The following is a 20,495-nucleotide window of genomic DNA, read 5'->3' on the forward strand; positions in this document are numbered from 1 at the left end:
AACCAATGCACGATGAAAAGAATGAAATGATGAAGGATAAGAATTTTATTAGGAAGAGACCACCACAAATGCAATGAGACAACTACGAGTGAATGGGAATTTGTATGGAATATCCACTAAAATTGGACCACAGAGCAATATCATCAACGCACTGCGATTAGTGAATGTAAAAGTATTCCACGAGTGACAAATCGACCAGAGACAAATGTATGGTCTATTGTGTGGGTGTACGCCTTAAAACACATTCAGTATCAAAACCAAAAAAAAAAAACTATATCTGAACGATCCAAACTACAAAACTTGGTATCACAAATCTTCTAATACCTGCAGTGTTTGTTTAAGCTTATGAGTTGGCTACTCTTTAGAAACCACTCAGCATTTTCCCTCCTCTTGAGGAATGTTGAACGTCCACCCTGGAAAATCTGAATCCTCAAACAGAGATGTTGGAACCGCTTTGTAGAAGGCTAATGGAACTTGTTTTACCCTTCTCCGAATCTGCCATTTTTAAATACAGTATGTCCCCACAGTTAGTTTGTCTAATGGTACTTGGTTTCGCACCACTAATTACAACAAGGAGTTGATGCATAAGAGCCATAAAGCTACATTACCTCGTCTCCGAAGATGGTGGCATATGAACCAGAGCTGAAATCTTCTATTTTCATTTCGGTGGTTTTCGCTCTGACGGTTAGATCAGTTTCCAACGATGAAACAAACCTACACATCAAGGAGATTACAAAATGTATGAAACAAAAGAACTTCATTCTTTTTGGATATTATGGTCTGGTGGAGTGAAATGTACCTTGAGACTGGTGGGCAGTAATGGTGACGCAAAGTGTCAATCTCCCAAAGGGAACTCCCTGTTAACAAGTAATGAATATCATCAGTTCTCTTGTGAAGTTGTCTCACAAGGAAGCAAAACAACACCCTCGCTATCAGAACTTCATTTTTTGTATGAATCTAGAGAAATACAGTGCCACCAATAAGAAAGTACAAATCTAGAAATACACAGCAGCATAGATATTACTGTTGGATATGCTTCTACAACACTGGGAAAGTCAAAATACTTACTCATGGCACCAGTTTTCTTGAGATCACTTTCCTGGTTGTTGAAATAGTCAATACCAAGATTTTTGTTGGTCTTTGGTCGGCACTCATTGGATTCCTCAGCTTCTGAATTGGCTTCGTTGGCGGTTTCAACGGTTTCCTGCACAAAAGTGACCACATTTGTAAGTGCATGCTTTTATAAACATGATTTTTGTTGCATTTTCAAGCACTAAGGAAGACTATACCTGATGCACAAGATGGTTGATTGTAGGGTGTCTTCGCAAGAGGTTGTAGATCAGAGCCGTAATGACCAACGATCCCGAAGGAGGAACAGAAAGTGACAATCTGCTTAGTTTCTTTGTGAATGAAGCTGCCAGATATGCTGGGAGCAATGATGACCTAAGGCAAGCATCAAGAAGCTGCAGAAAGCGTTTCAGATACAGATTGTAAATCAGTAATTCATTGATTACTTAAAATCCGGTAATACCTGAAGAAACCTTGCTCGATGCTTTGCCACAAAGACCGAAGGGACCAGTAACGCATAGAGTTTTTCATAAAAGTTGGGATATTCCAAACCATGTTCCGTCATGAGGATGAAGAGGCTGCTTAGAGCCATCACACTGACAACTCCCCCAATGTCATATGATTTTGTTAGGAAGTCGCTGCAAGTTAACAAGTATGATAAAACATATGTACGCATTATCAAAGGAAACAATGTATAAAGCTTTGGTAATATATGTTTACCATAACATTGCAGGATTAGACAGATGGGGAATGACTGTCTGGTGAATACTAGCAAGAACCTGATCATCACCAAGATAGCATATTGGTAAGTTAATCCAATTCCAGACAAAGGGTTAGTTGTAAAAGTAAAGCAGCTAACCTCCTTGTAAACGTCAAGGGGAAGAGGCAGTCTGAGAAATGAGATCCATGCTTTTGTGAACTTCAGCTTCATCCTCTTGGCAATTGTAGTCGGAGAAAGAAGCTACATAATAAATTAAGACGCAAAAGTAAGCAACTGCATCGCAGGAAGCAATTTTAGCAAATGGAAACTCACACTGCTGTCTTGATCTTTATTCTTTTTCTTCTTATCTTTCGGTTTCTCACTACTACTACTACTTTCATCTGATAATGCACATGACCTTTATTAGTAAATCTTAAAAGAGATGGCGTCCTTTAAACAAATTTTAAATAAATAGTCACCTGAACCACTCCACATCTCGTGGTCAGACTTTTCAGCTTGTTTTTGAGGTGGTGGAATTGGAGATAAAACTTGATAGATCTTGCGAATAGAGAGTTCCAGGCTACGATTCAAAAAAAAAAAAAAAAAACAGCATAGTAATAGTTACACTCAAACAGTCTTGGAAGAAACGAGCAGAAAATACAAGCTGTAGAACGAAAGAATTGAAATTTTACTGAGACTAACCTGTCTTTCGATTCATTCTCAGTCTCACTATGTTCTATCACGGTTCTATCAGCTACAAAAGGCAAAAACCACATCAGAGATACACATAAAACTCAAAAGAAATTTGTTGTCAATAAAGAAAGGACAAACAAGCGCACCAGACACAACTGCTGATGCTTCAAGTGTTTTCACAAACTTCTCCATGCTGATGTATGTAAAATAGCTGTAGCACAAATCGATATTCAAAGTCAAATCCCAAATGAGCATACAAACAAAAAGGGTTATCAAACAACATACCGGACGTCAATGTACTTGACGTACTTTGAGGTAAGTATATCCAAGAATACGTCAATATCAACTGCAGAGTGAATCTACAGAGACAATAGTAAAAGTATCAAAGCACTGCAAATAACGAACAGATTTTTTTTCTCATAAAATAAACTTACAATAGCATTAAGTATTCTGTGGAAGATGGAAGAGTGAAACCTTCCCGCATTCAGAAGCTTTACAAACTCCATTAATGTGCCCAAAACTATATCCTAAAATAAAACATCATCATCATCGTTAAGGCTACATGAAACGACGATGCAAAAACAGAGACAAGACAGGAGAGTTACCCTTAGAGTGTCTTCAGACTGTTGAGAGACAAGAACATCAAGTAGAAGCTTCACGAACTCGTCAAGCTTCGATCTTAGCCAAGCGTTGAAGATGACTTCAGGGTCTTCATCTGTCTTCTTGTTTGAAGTATCATCGTCGTCTTCTTCGGAACGAGGTCGTTTCGTTGAAGAAGAAGAAGAAGTGGAGGGAAGCTGAGAGAGAAGAGGAGTGAAGAAGGACTGGAGTGAGAGGAGGGATTCCACCACGAACTGCGGCGGAGATTCTGGCGAGATGAAGGAGAGAAGGAGAGGGAGGTTCTTGATGTGAGCTCGAGATGAGAGTAGGTCGCTGCCTAGTGACTTGAGCTCTTTCAAGGTGTAGTCTTGTTTCTTCTTTTGGTTCTTTGAGAGTATCGACGCCATTGTTGAGCTCTCTGGTTTCGTGGCGGAGACGGAGGGTTTAGCAGAGAAGGGCACAATAAAAACCTAACGATGTCGTTGAAATAATACGACGGCGTATTGAGCACTAACGAAACAAGGATTTATATTGCCCCCGTAAGTAACATGTACAAATATCAAGAATGAGCCCCACCAACCTTTTAAATTTTCAGTTACAACCACTGAAGAAGCATATGATTAACCCAACTTCAACACAGAGTTACAATAGGCTATTGGCATGAAACCGGACGGAATTAAGATATGTCAAAAAGACTCAAAACCATAACGAAAATCATAAATATTTGAAAGATTTTTATATCACTCAAATTTTAGTTGATATCCGCAATTTTACATCCTCATACTTTTATTCTAAATATTCAAAAGTATTTAAATTATCTTTTTTTAACATTATTTGAATTATCTCATTTTTTTAACTATCTGGATTATCCAATATTTTATTAAAATGATTTATAACTATTCAAAAAATGAAAACTGAACTATATCTTCTTCAATTGCCATTGTTTTGAGTATTAGTCGGTTTGCAGTTTTACTATCAAACCACACCAAAGACCCAAAAATACACAAAGTTAATAAATACCTAAACGGTATTCATTTATCTATGTATCCCGAATACGTTAAAAACTGAAAGAATCCAAACTAGTACTGATGGTTAGCGTAGCGTAGGATCCACGTTGTGATCTCAGATGTTAGTAAATCTCTTTGTTGTAAGTGTGGTTCAAGCACTCTTGTGGTGTAAAATCTCTTATCCATTCAGCTGGTTAATATCAAGTTGATTATGAGTAAAAAACAAAAGTGTAGGTTCGAAGGGATAGTGCAAACGATAATTCTGATTATTGCACGAAATATAGTACACGATCATGAGCTACTAAATGTGAGAACGATTGATTTTTTCTTTCCTCTCCTCCAAAAAGACACTACAAAACTCAGAAACAGACTTAGATCTCGATGTTTCCATCTTTCGGTCGCAAACTATAAAAAATCTATTGTTGCTTATCCGGTTGTTCCTCTTCTTCTTGGTCAGGGTTTTCTTCCTCCTCTTCTTTCTTCTCTTCCTCTTCTTCGTCGTCTTCTGCTGGGGGATCATAAGGCATGGGCGGTGGCAATGGCGTCTTCATTGGGCTAAACTTGGGGAAAATATCAGGCCTCCTCCCAGGTTTAGGTCTCTCCCACTCCTAACAGTAGAACACAACTAAATTATTATCATTTCTGGCAACACATAACAAGAGGGAACATCCATTTCTAGTAAGGTGCTGACTTGTAGAACGAGAACAGCAAGCATAACCATAAGAACATGCTCTTTATGTACCCAACCCCATGTAGTAGATTCTCGAGTTTCCATAACCAAAACTAATAGGGAAAGAATGAAAACGGAGCACCAAGAATCTAACCAACCAGTAAGCTGAGGAATAAGACTTAATGATACAAAATGGCTTCAAATAGAAACATAGGTTAAACAACCTCAAGACCTAATAATGATTAGAAGCCCCTCATCTAGTTTTCTTATATTCAATCACATATAAAAGTAAATAGGTGAAACAAAAAAGCAATACTAACTGAATCAAACCTTCTTTACTCTCAATCACCAATTAAGCTGCGAATTGAAAATGTGAAACTGGAGATTCTATGGGAATATCCAAAATCTAATTGAAGGGGAACTTACAATAGGGAAATCGAGAGGATTGCGACGAGTGAGCTTTTCTTCCTCGGGAGCCATAGCCACAACTTGCAGCTTATTATGATTTGCACTTCTAGTCATCCGAAGGCTAGGCGAAGAACGGGGGATGGACGAGAAACCATGGGCACGGGACGAAGAGCAAACAATCGAGCGCGAGGAGGAGGAGGAGGAGAAGATCTTCGTCGGGGATAGAACCACGAGCGATGGAGAAGGAAGGAAACTCGCAGAGGGAAGCGACGCCATGGGTAATTGATGATTTTCCACCAACCAAGAGTTATCGCCACCAGCTCCCTAAAGGCGGCGTTTGCGTTTTACTTGCGAGTCTATGGGCTTCACTGGCTTGTTTTTCGGAGGCCCATTAATACGTGAGTGATATCAAAATCTAAATCTTGAGTTATTTTACGAATTTGACGGATATTGTTAGTACTATAAATCTAATATTCGGATCAAGATTTGGATTTATATAATTTTTTGAAAATCTTAAAAATATAATTTAACTAGGTATTTTGACCGTATATGCAGACATAATAATTTTACGAATACTTATTATTTTATGTCTTATTAATCCAAAAATCAACATAATAAACACTAATCGGTGAACATGTTGAAGGAAAAAATTATGGTTAATTCTTTGTTCCTCAAAATTTATAACAGTTATGTTAAAATTTTAGTCAAATTATTAAAAGGTAGATCTATTTTTTTTCCTACATTCCCCATGGAGGAATGAATTTATAAGAACAAATTTCTTTATGCAATTTTGATAAAGAACAAATTGAACAAAAATTCATATATTTTTTTTTCAATTCCTCAAATGAAATTTTATTTTTTATTTTTTTATTTTTTTTATTCTTCTAGTGGTCATCAACTGAAGCCATAGTGTTTCACGTATTAAACCTAAACTGGTTTAAAGTAAAGTCAAAAAAATTTGTTTTGAACTCAGTCACAAGTTAAGTTATTATTTATGATTTTAAATAGTTAAATCAAACATCAAATTGTTTATATATGTCAAGAAAACATTCATCAAACTATGTACTTATTATTGTGTTAAAAGTTTTGAAAGACTTATATATTAGAAATATTTTCGAAAATATTTTTATATAAATATTTTTGTTTGACTAATATTTTTATATCGTAATTTTTTAACTTTATAATAAAAAATATTGTATTCAGATAGCAACAAAATATATATAAGAATTATATTAATTTTTAAATATATTTTTAGAATTTTATTATATTAGTTTATAATTAATTATTTAATATAACATATAAATTAATATGATTAAAATTAAATTCATGTTTTATTATAGGGAAATTTGCCAAAACTAACCCACAACTTGATTTTAACCCCAAAACTATACCCAAACTTGAATCAAATGCAAAACTAACCTAAAAGCCTTGTGAAATTACAGTCAATCCCCTTGTGACCAAACAAAAAAACAGAAGCTATTTTTACGAATATAGCCCCAGTAAGTCGTCTGAGATGTTGGAAGTAGTTTGGACGACTTACTTGTAAGTCGTATGGTACCAGTTTATCTTAAAATAATTTATAAATTTTGTAAAAAATATTTTGATGAGTGAAAAATAAAAATCATGTAATTATACACAGTTTTAAGTGATATAAATTAAGATATGAAAATTGATTTGTTTTCAAGATAGATGAGTGGAAGTAGTGAATCATGATATTCTTTGGTTTAGGGGTTTGGCAAACATATGTTGTAGTATTGTATGTATTCTTAGGGTTAGATTTTGGAAAGCTGTTTTTTTCAAAAATTAATTTTCACCTAAATGTGTTTATTTATGTGTATAGTAAACACTTTTCAAGTTTGATTTGATTTTATGAAGTGTTTAATTAGATAATTAAGTTTAGGGTTATGTTTAGGGTCTGGACGACTTATATTTTAGTCGTCTGGTGAATAATTTTACCCAGACAACTTATATTTCAGTTGTCAAAATCTTTCCGCCTAAAATTTTTTTAAAAATTATTTTCCCACTTAAATAAATTAAACCAGACGACTTACTTGCTTTTAGGAAGTCTGTTATTTTAGTTTTCCGCTAAAAGTATTTTAGTTTTCCGCTAAAAACATTAAAGTTATCTTGGTGACTTACAAGTAAGTCGTCTGAATCAAAAATATTTAACCTAATTGGATTTTTTTTGTCTTTTTATATAAAGAAAAAATCACATAGTCTCTTTCATTCTCTCAAATGGCTGTAACAAAAATATAATATTCATCATTTTAAACCTCTTCAAGTTCTCTCTAATCTATTTGAACTTATAAACACTAAGCTTTATAACAATTTATTGTTTTTGTTTCATGTCTTTCTCACTAATTTATCTTGTTTTTGCATGTTTTTAATCAGATGGTTCTCATCTTCCACTCATTTTAAAGTAGATCTATCAATTTTATATATGTATTTTGTGTGTTCTATAATGGTAGATTTATCTAATCTTTCACTAATTTTCTATGTTTTAAGCCATTTGAACGTTTTTGGATATGCAGGTTTTTCAGATCTTGAAGACATCTGAGACGACTTACTTGTTAGTCGTCTAAAATATAATGGTTGGAATCTTTGCATCTTTATATTCTTACAAATTTTAAATTTATTGTTTCTTCTTCTGCAAGCAAATCAATTACTGAAGTAATAGATCAATTGGTTGTAATCAAATATATTCTTATAATTAGTGTAATTATGGTTACAGTTTGTATATTTAATAAGTACATTAAAGATACGACACTAAAGATATTATGTTTTGATTAACAGAAGATATTGGATTTTGAGTTTGTATTTATTTATTTATGTTTTATAAAGCTTAGAAAATCAATAGGTGGTTTGAATATTGTACATCGATCGGTGCATGATGTAAGTTGACTATATAAAACTTGAGCATGATCATTTCAAACTAAAGTATAGGTAGGTTATATGCATTTGTTATATTGTAGTTAATATATTTTAAATATTATATACATCAAGTGATTCACATTTTCGTAAAAATAAAATTCAAGTTCATTATTGGGATGTACTCGTCTATAATAAGCTACGTTTAATATGATATATTTTTTGGTTCATTTAATGACATTAAGTTTAAATTTGATTGTTTCCAAAAAAGAAAAATTTAAATTTGATTAAGAAAAAATCATTAATTTAACTGAAAAAGACAAGTATTAAAATATGTAGATTCATTTAATGACATGAAATTTAAATTTGATTAAAGAAAACTTATTAATTTAGTTGGAAAAGACAAACATTAAAATATGTAGTTTAATTTAATTTTCAATGGCATAAAAGTATAAATAAGTTAGAAAACTTAGATGTATTTTTTAATGAGTACTTCTCTTTTAATAATATAGATATGAAAGTTAACCGGGCAAGGTGCGGATTCTGTTATAATTCTTGTTAAACTGGTCTTTTTTAGGAACCTAAACTTGACCTTCAGTTTTTGTTGGTCATTCAATCCGTAGTAGATATTTTAATTCATGCATATGTTTATTGAATGAAGTATTTGTATTATTTCTGTTCCAAAAAGTATGAAATAGTTTTCCAAAAATTAAGACAGTAATTTACCGGAAGAAAAATAGTCCATCGGATAATTATGTAGCAAACTATTTTGAGTTTCAGATACATGTGCATCTCTTATGGAAACTTATAAACTTGAAGCACCGCTTCGTAAGTGTAACACGAATCGTTGGAGCTATTTACACACCAAGTGGCTGGTCATCTACATAAATAGCTGGCAAACCAAAAAATGTCTAAAATAGTGTGCCAAAAATAACGTATAATTAGTATATATTAAGATTCGAATGTAGCAAAAGAACCGAACCATACCTAATGAGTAATGATGGACCACCACCATCCAAAAAGGCTAAATTATTACCAACATAAACATACGGCCCAAAATTAATGTTAGGACTTGGCACTTAAAAAAATACTAATTGCTCGGAGATGACTAGCCCGCCAAAAAACGTTGTAATCAAAAGAAGAAAAACACACATCAATGAATTTCGATAGCTGATGTTATATCCATTCAATTCTTGTGTAAGTTGTGTCACATTATTTGTATTATATAGCTGTTTTTTATTAGTTAAAATGTGATATAAATAATTAAAGATGTTTTTATTATTATTTTATTTTTGTATCTAATTTAAAAATAGTATTAGTTGCCAAAAGATTAACAAAAATTATAAAATGTTAAATAATAGTAAAATGAGAAAATGTTATGTAAATTCTTTCTGTTTCTTTCATTTTGCACCGATAATCATGGTTGTCACCCTCAAACTCTTGCACTGCTCAATTATTATTTAACCATTTCACTACTTTTTTTTCACAGAGCATTTAGCAAGATACTATACATGTGATCTAGCGTTGGAAGAAAACAAAAAATTCAAATAAGAATTACAAGAAACTAAAATAAAGTGAAAAGATAGCATCAAGAGACTCAAAAGTCTCAACAACCTCTAAGATATTTTCTTCATCCACGGATCTCTATAAAGTTTGCCTTTAATTATAGCCAGTGACAAAAAGAAGTACTACATACATAGAGATAAAGAGGGACATTTGCATTTAACTTACATCTTTAATTCGACAAGAGAACATACAAAAAAAAGAGAGAACACCTTTCTTCTTTAGCTATTCGAATCCGTTATTTATCTCAGGGTTATATTATGGTCATGGATCTCTTCTTTAGTAATTTAGTGGTTATCAGTTTCGAACAATTTTTTTTTCTTTTCTGCACCCAGTTTTGAACAATTTATATTTGAGAAAATGGCAAAAGGCAAAATGATACTAAAAATATATTAATGGGGAATGTTACAGGTATCTGGAAACACTGAAAACGAATTCATCATGCCTGTAACATCAAAGACACCTTAGTTTTCTTGTCACTATTGCTAATAAAGAGTCCACTTGACTAATAGTAACAAACATGTTTTCAGTTTTCTTTCTTTCCAACCTTTTTAAGTTTTAATCGCAGTTAATCATTTGTATTGGTAATTTCTCAAATTAATCTACTAACACAAAATTATATAATATCTTTAAACAATAAATACAAAATTCTATTAATATTTTATTGGTATATATCTCAAGAACATGAAACACTCGCATCAAAATATTTCATTAAAAAAATTTAGTGTGCATTCTAAAATGTTTTAGATTCCCACTAATAAATTATCAATATATTTTAATATTCATACTAAAAAGATATATAAATATAATTTTACCTTAAAATAATGTTAAAATTCGATAAAATAATGTTAAAATTTAATATTCTCACTCAATGAATATAAGTTTATGTAAATAGTACTTTCTTACAAATCTGGAATCCCATTCCGAGTCCCCCATTAATGTCAATCGGAGGAGACAACAGGCAAAAGGTGGGCGCGTGACGAGGCAGACGCGCTGCAGCTGGCAACAGCCAATTTCCCTCTCATTCTTTCTTCTCCTTTATATCTTCACTTCACCACTCTCTCTTCCCTCACACTCTCAACAATGTCCTCGCCGGCGATTAACCTCTTCTTCGCTCTCTTCTCCTTTCTCATCTTCTCCGTCTCCTCTTCACTTCCTCAGTCTCAGACCAAGAACCCCGCTACTGTTCAAACCTTAAATGTTCCCGCGGCGGAGATAAAAATGGTGAACCCGAAGCTCCCGCCGCGGAGCCTCTCCCTCACGTCGTCGAAGAGATACGAAGGATCTTCCGATCTGGTCCATCTCCGGTACCATATGGGTCCGGTTCTGTCCTCTGCACCGATCAACATCTACGTTATCTGGTACGGACGGTGGTCCCGGCCGCATAAAGCTCTCATCAGAGACTTTCTCAACTCAATCTCCGACGCTAAAGCTCCGTCTCCCTCCGTCGCGGAATGGTGGCGGACGGCGTCGCTATACACCGACCAAACCGGAGCAAACGTCTCTCGCTCGGTCCTCATCGCCGGAGAATACTCGGACGCGAAGTACTCACACGGACAGCACCTCACGCGCCTCTCGATCCAAGAAGTCATCGCGAGCGCGGCGAGATCCGCTTCCTTCCCGGTGGACCACAAGAACGGGATGTATCTCGTGCTGACGTCACACGACGTCACGATGCAGGACTTTTGCCGCGCCGTGTGCGGGTTCCACTACTTCACGTTCCCGTCGATGGTTGGCTACACGATGCCCTACGCTTGGGTTGGTCAGTCGGGGAAACAGTGCCCGGAGGTCTGCGCTTATCCCTTCGCCTTGCCGGGCTACATGGGTCACGGTGGTCCGGGAGAGCTCCGGCCGCCGAACGGAGAAACTGGAGTCGATGGGATGGTGAGTGTCATCGGGCATGAGCTGGCGGAAGTTGTGTCGAATCCGCTGATAAACGCTTGGTACGCCGGAGAGGATCCGACGGCGCCGACGGAGATTGGTGATTTGTGTGAAGGGTTGTACGGAACCGGCGGAGGAGGAGGGTATATTGGTCAAGTGATGCAGGATAGAGGAGGCAAGACGTTTAATATGAACGGTAAAGGAGGAAGGAAGTTTCTGGTTCAGTGGATCTGGAACCCCAATCTCAAAGCTTGTTCTGGTCCCAACTCTGTGGACTAAGACAGAAGCGGATGAGTGTTTGTTTGTTTGATGATGGTGATTTGTATTAATCACCATGATAATGATGAAATAACCCCTTGTATTAGAGTTAGGTTAGTAGTGGAACATTAATTATTTTCTGTTGAGTTTTGTTTTTGTTTGTTTGATATATAAATTTCAAAGAATGCTTATACTGCTTTTTGCCATGTTTGAATGCATCTTAATTTCAAATGCTTTTTCAGTATTGGTCCAATGTACAGAACTTTCATATTGGGGGAAGCTAAAAGTTTGAATTCAAATTCTTAGATATTTTCTCTGCAATTATTTAATGCTCTAATCTGTTTCAATAAATGTAAGTGTACGATAACAATAACCTACATGTCGGATTGAGAACTGACAAACGAATCTTAAAACTCTTACAAGGTAAGAATAAGATTGTTAATTAATCTGTTTAGTTGCAATTAGATTTTGCTTGTCGGATTATACAGCAATCATTCATGCTTTCATCTTTACATGTTTCGATTTAATTTATTCTAATAATCGTAATATTCGGTATCCTTCTTGAAAATGTGGTGCTTTTTGTATAAATTAGATTCGGAACCATCGGCCATGCCTCGCCAGCCAATCAAGCATCTTAGTGTTAGTGTATTCACAAATGTTGCAATGTACTAATAAAGGCAATGAAAAGGACTTTAAAAGACTACGTGAGTGAGTGGTAGAGACAATTGAGAGAAGGTGTTTTGTGAACGACAGACAGCTAAGAAAGGGACCCCAATTTGAAACTACAATCATTACTATTGTCAATGGAAACTGCATTTATCACTTCAACCTTTCTTTCATGACAGCTGAATTATTTTTTTTAACAGCCTTCACCGCCTAACTATCTCATAATCATCATTCATGTTTCCGCAATCCATGTTGAATGGTGTATCATTCGTTCTTCACTACTAGTCTATGACTGTTTATAGGCATGTTGTCAAAGTGGGCCAAAGCCCGTAGAGTTTGTCCTCACCCATCATGACGGCCATAATTTGAATCAGGTGGGTGTGGATTCGTTTTCTAATACATTTATGCTTAGCCAAATTTTATTACCCACGAAAATATGGACTTGTACTCACTACTCAGTGCACTATAGAAAAGGATACCAAAGTTAACGATCTAGAATAAAATGTAAAACTGAAAAAATTAGATTAGGAGGAAAACGCAATATACACGTTATAAAACAATGGAAAATAATATAGATGGCCTGGTCTCTCGATGGTGAAAGTGGTGGCATCACTTTAAGTGGAATTTGTAGCTTCTTTGGATTAGGTTTCCATCTTGTTGGGTCCTAGGGTCCATTAAGAGATGTGCTGTTTTTCCGGTTTAAATTCATAATAGCAGATGGAACTGAAGAATACGATAAGTGAAATCGAATTTTCTGGTATGGAGATAGGTAGGAATGGTAAAGTGGGTACTGGACCGCGGGCCCGACCGACCCGTTAGGGGTTGGTGCGGGGCGGGTTTGGGCTAACAATATCACGACCCGCAAAAAAGCGGGCTTCGCGGGCCTGAGCTTGGTCGGGACCGTGTTATTTGCGGGATGGCCCATAAGACCCGCAGTAAGCCCATATGACCGCAAAGCTTGAGTCTAGACGCTTCGTTTGCGTACGTTCTTCACCGCATCTCCTGAAACTAAAAGAAAGAGAGAGTGAAAGACGATGGTCCGATGGAGCTACGACGATCCACCACCGGAGCTGCTCATCTTCCTCGAGCCACCACCGGAGCTGCTCTTCTTCACCGATCTACCACTGCATGCTGGAGGTGGTCTTCTTCATCGATCCACCGCTGCATGCCGTAACTTCTCTTCTTCGCCGAGCTACCACCGCATACCAGAGCTTCTCTTCTTCACCGAGAAACCACTGGAGCTTCTCTACTTCCTCGAGCCAGCACCGGATCTACTCCTCTACATCGAGCCACCACCGCACCGTAGCTTCTCTTCCTCACCGAGACCACCCGAGTTTCTCTTCTTCACCCAGCCACCAGCGGAGCTTCTATTCCTCAGCGAGCCACCACCGGAGCTTCTCTTCCTCACCGAGCCACCACTGGAGCTACTCCTCTGCATCGAGCCACCACCGCACCATAGCTTCTCTTCCTCACCGAGACCACCCGAGTTTCTCTTCTTCACCCAGCCACCAGTGGAGCTTCTATTCCTCACCGAGCCACCACCGGAGCTTCTCTTCCTCACCGAGCCACCACTGGAGCTACTCCTCTGCATCGAGCCACCACCGTACCGGTTCTACTCCACTGAAGACCAACAATTTCCGGAAGGTAATTATTTAGCTTTAGCGATCTGTAGTTTGTGCTCCTTTCTTTGAAACAATTCACTAATTCATAGTAGTGTTGTCTTTGTTTTGTGGTTTGCTTCGAGGGGTTGGAGTTATGGTGAACAAGGAGGCGACTCGTTCATCTTCTTCTCCTCTTTGAAGTCAAGACGTGTGTTGTCTCGAGTGATGGTGAACTCGTAGGCGTTGGAGTGATGGCAGCTAAGGACCTCGGGTTAGTAGACCTAGCAAGCATTGATAGGACTCACGGTTTAGCTAGAGGAACTCGCTGTTTAGATAGGTTAACTCATTGTCTGGCTTAGAAGTTAGAACTCGATCTGTTGTTAGATGCTTAATTGATAGGAATGGCTTGATATGTTGTTAGATGCTTGTTGTTTGAGAACTAGTAAGAATTGATAGGAATGAATTGATCTGTTGGTAGATGCTTGTTGTCTTGAGAACACGTAACTTATAAATTTTTTTTTTTTAAGTATCAAAATTTTACAAAATTTAATTTAAAAATTTAATTTAGTAAAAAATCTTACCTCCACTTAGTCACGTATCTTAGAAGTTAGAACCAGCCGTAAGTTAGAACAACCAGCAACAATAGAAACTTGAGAGACGATGGGATCATCCAGAGACGACTCAGAAGAGCAATTCAGTTTGAATACTGACTACTCGCCACCAGCTACCTGTGACTTGGGGACTCAGCAACTCATTGCCAGACTTGCTGCAGAAGAAGAAAGGAATGATCTGAGAGCTGATGAGGCTAATGATGGAAAGAAGCAAGCACGGAAAAGAAAATTGATTAGTCTGGTCGATTCAGAAGAAGAATCTGATGTTGAAATCACACCCCCAACCCAATCAACCAAGCCTCGCAGACAAACAACTTATGGAACAGCCAAGCGGAAGCCCCTGTTACAATCCACTCTGGATGGTGGTAGTGGTTCGTCCGCACGGGCTCGTAGTCAGAAGAATGTTCCGTTGAAAGCCGTGATTAGGGGAGGAAGAAGAAAGGCATCAACTCAGGCCTTGTCTAGTGAGGCGCGAAAAAAGAAGGGCTCCTCTAGTCGGTCGCAGAAGAATAAGAAGAAGATTGAAGAGGATATACCGGATTTTGATGATGATTTGGAAGAAGTTGAGTTGGACGAGGCTGAAATCAATTTGGAAGAGATGGAGAGTAGGCAATGGTCAGACGTTTGGAAGGATTTCACTGTGGTTGAAAAACCAAATGGAGATTTGAAAGCTGTATGCAATCATTGCAAGAATGAGTATGCGTGGTATTCTCACTCGCATGGAACAAGTGGGTTGAGGAGACATCGAGGGAGATGTAAAATGTACCCAAGGAATGGAGGAAGGCAGCAGCAACTCAATACCGAAGGTAAAGTAGTAGCTCGCAAGTACGATCATACTGTGTTTAGGCAGTTGGTAGCAAAGACATTTTTCCATCATGATCTACCATACTCTTACGTGGAGTATGAAAGAGTGAGAGAGACATGGAAGTATTTGAATGTTGATGTCCAATTCATCTGTCGAAACACGGCGAAATCAGATATTTATCGTTTGTATGAAAGCGAGAGAGAGACACTGAAACGTGAGTTAGCGAGTCTTCCTGGACGAGTCTCCTTCACTTCCGACTTGTGGACATCACTGAAACGTGAAGGATACATGTGTGTGACAGCACATTACATTGATCGGAATTGGAAGTTGAACAGCAAGATCCTGTCATTTAGTGCTCTACCACCACCACATAACGGAATGAGTGTTGCGGTTCACCTTCTTGAGTCGCTGCAAGAGTGGGGTCTCGACAAGAAGGTTTTCTCTATCACATTGGATAATGCTTCAAGTAATGACTCGATGCAAGACATAGTCAAATCGCAGCTGTTGTTAAATGATGATTTGTTATGTGGAAGAGAATTTTTTTCATGTCAGATGTGCTGCTCACATCCTTAACCTGATAGTGCAAGATGGGTTGAAGGTTATCGGAGGCGCTTTGCACAAAGTTAGAGAGAGTATTAAGTATGTGCTAGCATCGGAAGCGCGGGAAGAGTTGTTTGAAAAATGCGTGAATGCTGCAGGCATAACTGAAAACGCGGGTCTGATCTTGGATGTGCAGACAAGATGGAACTCGACTTACTTTATGCTTGAAAGAGCCATCAAGTTCCGTAAAGCATTTGTTAAGTTGGAGACATTTGATAAGAGAGGTTATAAAGTGGCGCCTACAGCTGAGGAATGGACGCGAGTTGATAAGATATGCCAATTTTTGTGCCCTTTCGCAGAGATCACAAAACTGATGTCAGGTGCTAATTACCCCACCTCGAACTTGTATTTTTATCAAGTTTGGTCCATCCATGAGTGGCTTCAAATGAATGAGTGCAGCGAGGATGAGATCGTCCGAAAAATGGTGCCACCAATGAAAGAGAAATTTGATAAGTATTGGGATGAAGTTAGTGGTGTTTTTGCAATGGCAGCAGTCTTTGATCCACGTTTCAAGCTTTCAATTGTGGAGTGTTGCTTAGGGAAGCTTGACATGAGTACACGTGATGTGAAGTTGAAGAACTTGCGCCAGAAGCTGAGTATTTTGTTCGAGTCTTACGACAAAAAATCCAAGGCTAACTCACCGTCTACGGAGCCACGTGAGACGGTTCCACAAAATGTCACTTCTGGAGGTTCCATGGGACTGTTTGGAAACTACCAAGTGAGTATTTAAAATCGTTTTTAAATTATCAACTTTCTGTTTTTTTTAATCGTTTCTTATTTTTTTTAAAGTATCAACTTTCTGTTTTTTTTTTAATCGTTTCTTGTTTTTTTTCTATAATTTCATAGGAATTCTTTAAATTTCGCAAAGTCAACGGAGCTGCTACTGGAAAGACAGCTCTAGAAGCTTATCTTGATGAACCTCCTTTGGACATTGATAGTTTAGAGAGCTTGGACATTCTCCAATTCTGGAAAACTAACACTCATCGTTATGGTGATTTGGCTGCAATGGCTTGTGATCTGCTCAGCATTCCTATCACAACAGTGGCTTGAGAGTCCTCCTTTAGTATTGGATCGCGAGTTCTTAACAAATACCGGAGCCGTTTACTCCCAGAAAATGTGCAAGCTCTGATATGCACTAGGAATTGGATCAAAGGATATGAGGCTTATGAACATGGTAAATATCTCACATTATTATTACTTGTATAGTATCATTACCTTAAACACTAATTAATTGCAACTTTTTAAAATTTACAGAAGATGAAATTGATCCTGAAGAGGAGACATTACCATCTTTTGACCATTGCCAATGAAGAAAATGATGATGCGGAAGTCTGATATCTTTCTTGATTTGCTGTTTTGTTTTGTTTCAATTTTTTGGATTTGTTTGACTACAATGCTTGGGTTTTTTTGGCTTTATTACATTGGTGTTTTGGTTAAGACAATATGAAAATCCAATTGCTTTTCTTTTTGTTATCAACAAAGTGACTTTGCAATCATTTTATACTCTTACTCGAATACACCACCATAATCTTTACTGCACGACTAGAGACAGAGGCATGGTCGTATAAAAGCCATCCCTAGTCCTATACATGACCAATTCAAACAACACGGTTCAGCTGAAGTAATGGCTCGAAGCAGAAGCAGCTTGAAGTAGCTAGTATGGTGTTTTCTGTGACGTCCCGCGGGACGGCCCGTGAAGGCTTACACATTTTACGGGATGGGATTGGTCAGCTATTTCAGGACCGCGTCCCGCGCGGGACGGTCTCGCCGTGTACCGCCAGAAGAGAAACCCGCAGCGGGTCGGGACGGGACGGGACGAGAGAGCCCAATTGCCATCCCTATATGGAGATACAAAATAGTTCTCGCGTTAATTGAATCATACAAAGTATAAATTATGTGTTATTGACTAAAAGATACTTGGGTTCATGTTTGCGTGTTCTATGTCTTAAAAATAAGTTTTTATAAAGAAAATTGCACTCACTAGCGTTCAAATTTTTTCTAATTAACAAACTAACTAGAAAATTAAATATCTCCAATATTATTACAACATATACTACAGAAGAACCTCTATAAATTAATACTCGATAAATTAATAATCTTTATAAATTAATAAATTTCTCCAATTCCAACTTGGACCGGTTTAAAATTTGACACAAAGCGATAAAATAATAAGATAATAATTTTTTAGAGAATTCTATGTAAACATATAGTCCCATTAAAATTATAAATTAATAATTTATATGTATACATATTTTTATATGTAAGAACCTATCATTATATTGTTTGTTTTCTATTCACAATAGAATTATCTATATATTTTCTTAACAGTTAATATATTGTTGATGAGATTTAGTAATATTATATCTTAAACCATATTTTAATTCTATGCAATATATATTATATACACCAAATAATATAATAAAATTAACATAAATGTCAAATTTTAAAAATAATAATTAATATCTACATACTAAAATAAAATATTTTTCTTATCTTAGGATAAATATATATTAAAATAAAAATCTAAATAATGAAACTTTCGTAAATTAATATCTCTATAAGTTAATAAAATTTCGAAGTCCCAACATTATTAATTTATAGAGGTTACTGTATATTATTCTCTTTATTTATCTATATCATTTTGTTTTATTTTATTTGGTTTATATTTTTCCTAATCATTATACCGCTTCTTTCATATTCACATCTATCACATCAACTTTTACCATCATATCATCACCATGACCACCACCATAGTCATATTAATCTATGCTACGAAAAACTTCTCTATATCTACAATCACGGTTTCCTCTTGAAACACGACCACCGCTTGCTTCGTAAACACCGTCGCCACTCCAGTAACCGATGTCACTGTCACTGCTGTAACCACCACTGCCACATGCTCCTCTACTGTCTCTTCAACCACCACCTCTTCCTCCGTAGCAATCATTACCTCTTTTGTAATTATCATCAACTCTTTCATGACTACATCCATCGCACGTCCACCATCATCATAGCCACCACAAACACCATTAAATCCATAACCTCCGATACATCTTTCCTATCCACCCACCGATTCTTCCATATCGACCATTGCATCTTGTGACTGTAAACTTGAGTTCTATACTATTTGCTAATTTAACATATACATAGTACAATATTTTTAGACCATTAACATTTAATCAATATGTACTATACTATTTAGTCTATTCCATTCTATTTACATCATCATTTTCATAATCTTCTGCGATGGAAGAGTATGTTCACGTGAAACAACTTATATTTTTTTTCATGTTGTTTGATATTCTATTAGATACATATAATTATTGGAAGCAACCTTAGATGTCCACAAACAAACAAAATCTGTTTTATAATATTATATGGTTCTATTTGAACAAATATATGTATCATTTGATATTTATATCGTCTCTTTTTTCAGCCATTCATTACATCGGTGACCACCATTTTGCGTAATGGAATAGCTTATTTTTCTGTTCACTTATTCTTCATATTATAAATATAAAATATATTTTATATTTGGCTTTAAGATTTAGAGTTTAGTATTTAAGGGGTGGGGGTTTAGAATTTAAATAGAAAGAAACATCTTTTTTTACTATTTATAGAGAGTATATACTATTGTTTTGTAAATGGAAAACAACTCATCAGTGGCGATTCTATCGTTGTTTCTCCTCTTCTGTGAAGGTACGATTGCATCTCATCTTTTATTTTCAGTGTATTGCTGAAAGAAGCTACCATAAGCTACTTGTGTATGTGGTAACTAATTGTGCGACATAGTGTTGTATTACTAATTTATTATCAAGAGTACTGCTTTATCATGTCCATTTTTGCTTTCGCGTCAATGTCATCACTTTTTCTGTATCACTTGTAACTTGTAATCGCAGAAGGTAGCACCAGAAGAATCTGACCAAAAGTGTCATGGATTGAATTACGTTAGATCATTGGTATATTTTTAATATGTATTGAAATTGGTTACTTCACAAATTCTCCATTTTCTAAATTATTTTTTCTGTTTTTGTTTTTGAACTTTATGGTATTAGCATTATCAGTTAGTTTAGTTTATGTCTTTCCTTACATAGGTCTTTGTCTCTGGAGATGTGTTTTGCCAGCTTTGCTTCCAAGACGTTTTATTCCTTCAGTTTGTTTTCCTTAAATGTGTCCATCTCATGTTTGATATAAATTTAAGTTGCCCAAAAACAAATGGCATGTTCATTCAATGATTTCTTATTTTTAGTATGTTATTTTTATGTTGCTAACATATACTGTATGAACATCTTAAAAAAAGAAGTGTAAACATCTACTTATTCTCTCGATCCTTTAATATGGAGAATAAAATCTTACATTTCAGGATGGAGTGTGGAAAAAATACCAACGAGATAATTAAATTGTTGAGTAGTTAACTCGACATCTAATGTTTCTTTAAACTCACAATGTTAAATGTTTAAAACTCTTGTGTGTCAGCATACAAAATTGGAACGTCA

General features: G+C 36.2%; 5 protein-coding genes across 5 annotated transcripts; 3 read left to right on the plus strand and 2 right to left on the minus strand.

Annotated features, from left to right (window-relative positions):
• Positions 1 to 138: 138 nt before the first annotated feature.
• On the minus strand, positions 139 to 3,629 carry LOC106430776 (protein NUCLEOLAR COMPLEX ASSOCIATED 4). The gene is made up of 15 exons (XM_013871578.3): positions 3,067 to 3,629; positions 2,896 to 2,988; positions 2,747 to 2,820; positions 2,608 to 2,672; positions 2,471 to 2,522; positions 2,248 to 2,348; positions 2,102 to 2,169; positions 1,928 to 2,029; positions 1,789 to 1,847; positions 1,532 to 1,706; positions 1,290 to 1,463; positions 1,069 to 1,204; positions 800 to 857; positions 609 to 714; positions 139 to 495 (listed from the first exon to the last, which is right to left on the minus strand). The coding sequence occupies exons 1-15, from the start codon at positions 3,466 to 3,468 to the stop codon at positions 373 to 375; spliced, it is 1,788 nt and encodes a 595-aa protein (XP_013727032.1). The 5' UTR covers positions 3,469 to 3,629; the 3' UTR covers positions 139 to 372.
• A 684-nt stretch (positions 3,630 to 4,313) lies between these two features.
• Positions 4,314 to 5,531, minus strand: LOC106430782 (histone chaperone ASF1-like). Its single transcript, XM_013871586.3, has 2 exons — positions 5,165 to 5,531; positions 4,314 to 4,676 (listed from the first exon to the last, which is right to left on the minus strand). Exons 1-2 carry the CDS (start codon positions 5,420 to 5,422, stop codon positions 4,485 to 4,487), a joined length of 450 nt encoding a protein of 149 aa, XP_013727040.1. The 5' UTR covers positions 5,423 to 5,531; the 3' UTR covers positions 4,314 to 4,484.
• A 3,947-nt stretch (positions 5,532 to 9,478) lies between these two features.
• On the plus strand, positions 9,479 to 11,914 carry LOC106430789 (protein EXORDIUM-like 5). The gene has a single exon (XM_013871593.3). It carries the CDS (start codon positions 10,661 to 10,663, stop codon positions 11,735 to 11,737), a length of 1,077 nt encoding a protein of 358 aa, XP_013727047.2. The 5' UTR covers positions 9,479 to 10,660; the 3' UTR covers positions 11,738 to 11,914.
• Positions 11,915 to 13,416: 1,502 nt separating this feature from the next.
• Positions 13,417 to 14,182, plus strand: LOC106441421 (leucine-rich repeat extensin-like protein 3). The gene is made up of 2 exons (XM_013883241.2): positions 13,417 to 14,026; positions 14,127 to 14,182. Exons 1-2 carry the CDS (start codon positions 13,417 to 13,419, stop codon positions 14,180 to 14,182), a joined length of 666 nt encoding a protein of 221 aa, XP_013738695.2.
• Positions 14,183 to 14,643: 461 nt separating this feature from the next.
• LOC106441422 (zinc finger BED domain-containing protein RICESLEEPER 2-like) lies at positions 14,644 to 17,049 on the plus strand. Its single transcript, XM_013883242.2, has 3 exons — positions 14,644 to 15,905; positions 15,952 to 16,717; positions 16,846 to 17,049. Exons 1-3 carry the CDS (start codon positions 14,644 to 14,646, stop codon positions 17,047 to 17,049), a joined length of 2,232 nt encoding a protein of 743 aa, XP_013738696.2.
• The last annotated feature ends 3,446 nt before the right edge of the window (positions 17,050 to 20,495 follow it).

The sequence above is a fragment of the Brassica napus genome, chromosome A7, assembly GCF_020379485.1.
Source record: "Brassica napus cultivar Da-Ae chromosome A7, Da-Ae, whole genome shotgun sequence".
Taxonomy (NCBI): domain Eukaryota; kingdom Viridiplantae; phylum Streptophyta; class Magnoliopsida; order Brassicales; family Brassicaceae; genus Brassica; species Brassica napus.

What these genes read in the sequence shown, in the direction of transcription:
- LOC106430776 (XM_013871578.3), bottom strand. Translation starts at nt 3,468, where the DNA reads ATGGCGTCGATACTCTCAAAGAACCAAAAGAAGAAACAAGACTACACC. An exon ending in AGTCTGAAGACACTCTAAGG is followed by an intron (nt 2,989 to 3,066) that starts GTAACTCTCCTG and finishes GTTTTATTTTAG; the next exon opens with GATATAGTTTTGGGCACATT. An exon ending in ATCGAGCAAGGTTTCTTCAG is followed by an intron (nt 1,464 to 1,531) that starts GTATTACCGGAT and finishes CGCTTTCTGCAG; the next exon opens with CTTCTTGATGCTTGCCTTAG.
- LOC106430782 (XM_013871586.3), bottom strand. Translation starts at nt 5,422, where the DNA reads ATGGCGTCGCTTCCCTCTGCGAGTTTCCTTCCTTCTCCATCGCTCGTG. An exon ending in ATCCTCTCGATTTCCCTATT is followed by an intron (nt 4,677 to 5,164) that starts GTAAGTTCCCCT and finishes TTCTACTGTTAG; the next exon opens with GAGTGGGAGAGACCTAAACC.
- LOC106430789 (XM_013871593.3), top strand. Translation starts at nt 10,661, where the DNA reads ATGTCCTCGCCGGCGATTAACCTCTTCTTCGCTCTCTTCTCCTTTCTC.
- LOC106441421 (XM_013883241.2), top strand. Translation starts at nt 13,417, where the DNA reads ATGGTCCGATGGAGCTACGACGATCCACCACCGGAGCTGCTCATCTTC. An exon ending in AGACCAACAATTTCCGGAAG is followed by an intron (nt 14,027 to 14,126) that starts GTAATTATTTAG and finishes GTTTGCTTCGAG; the next exon opens with GGGTTGGAGTTATGGTGAAC.
- LOC106441422 (XM_013883242.2), top strand. Translation starts at nt 14,644, where the DNA reads ATGGGATCATCCAGAGACGACTCAGAAGAGCAATTCAGTTTGAATACT. An exon ending in ATAGTCAAATCGCAGCTGTT is followed by an intron (nt 15,906 to 15,951) that starts GTTAAATGATGA and finishes TTTTCATGTCAG; the next exon opens with ATGTGCTGCTCACATCCTTA. An exon ending in GACTGTTTGGAAACTACCAA is followed by an intron (nt 16,718 to 16,845) that starts GTGAGTATTTAA and finishes ATAATTTCATAG; the next exon opens with GAATTCTTTAAATTTCGCAA.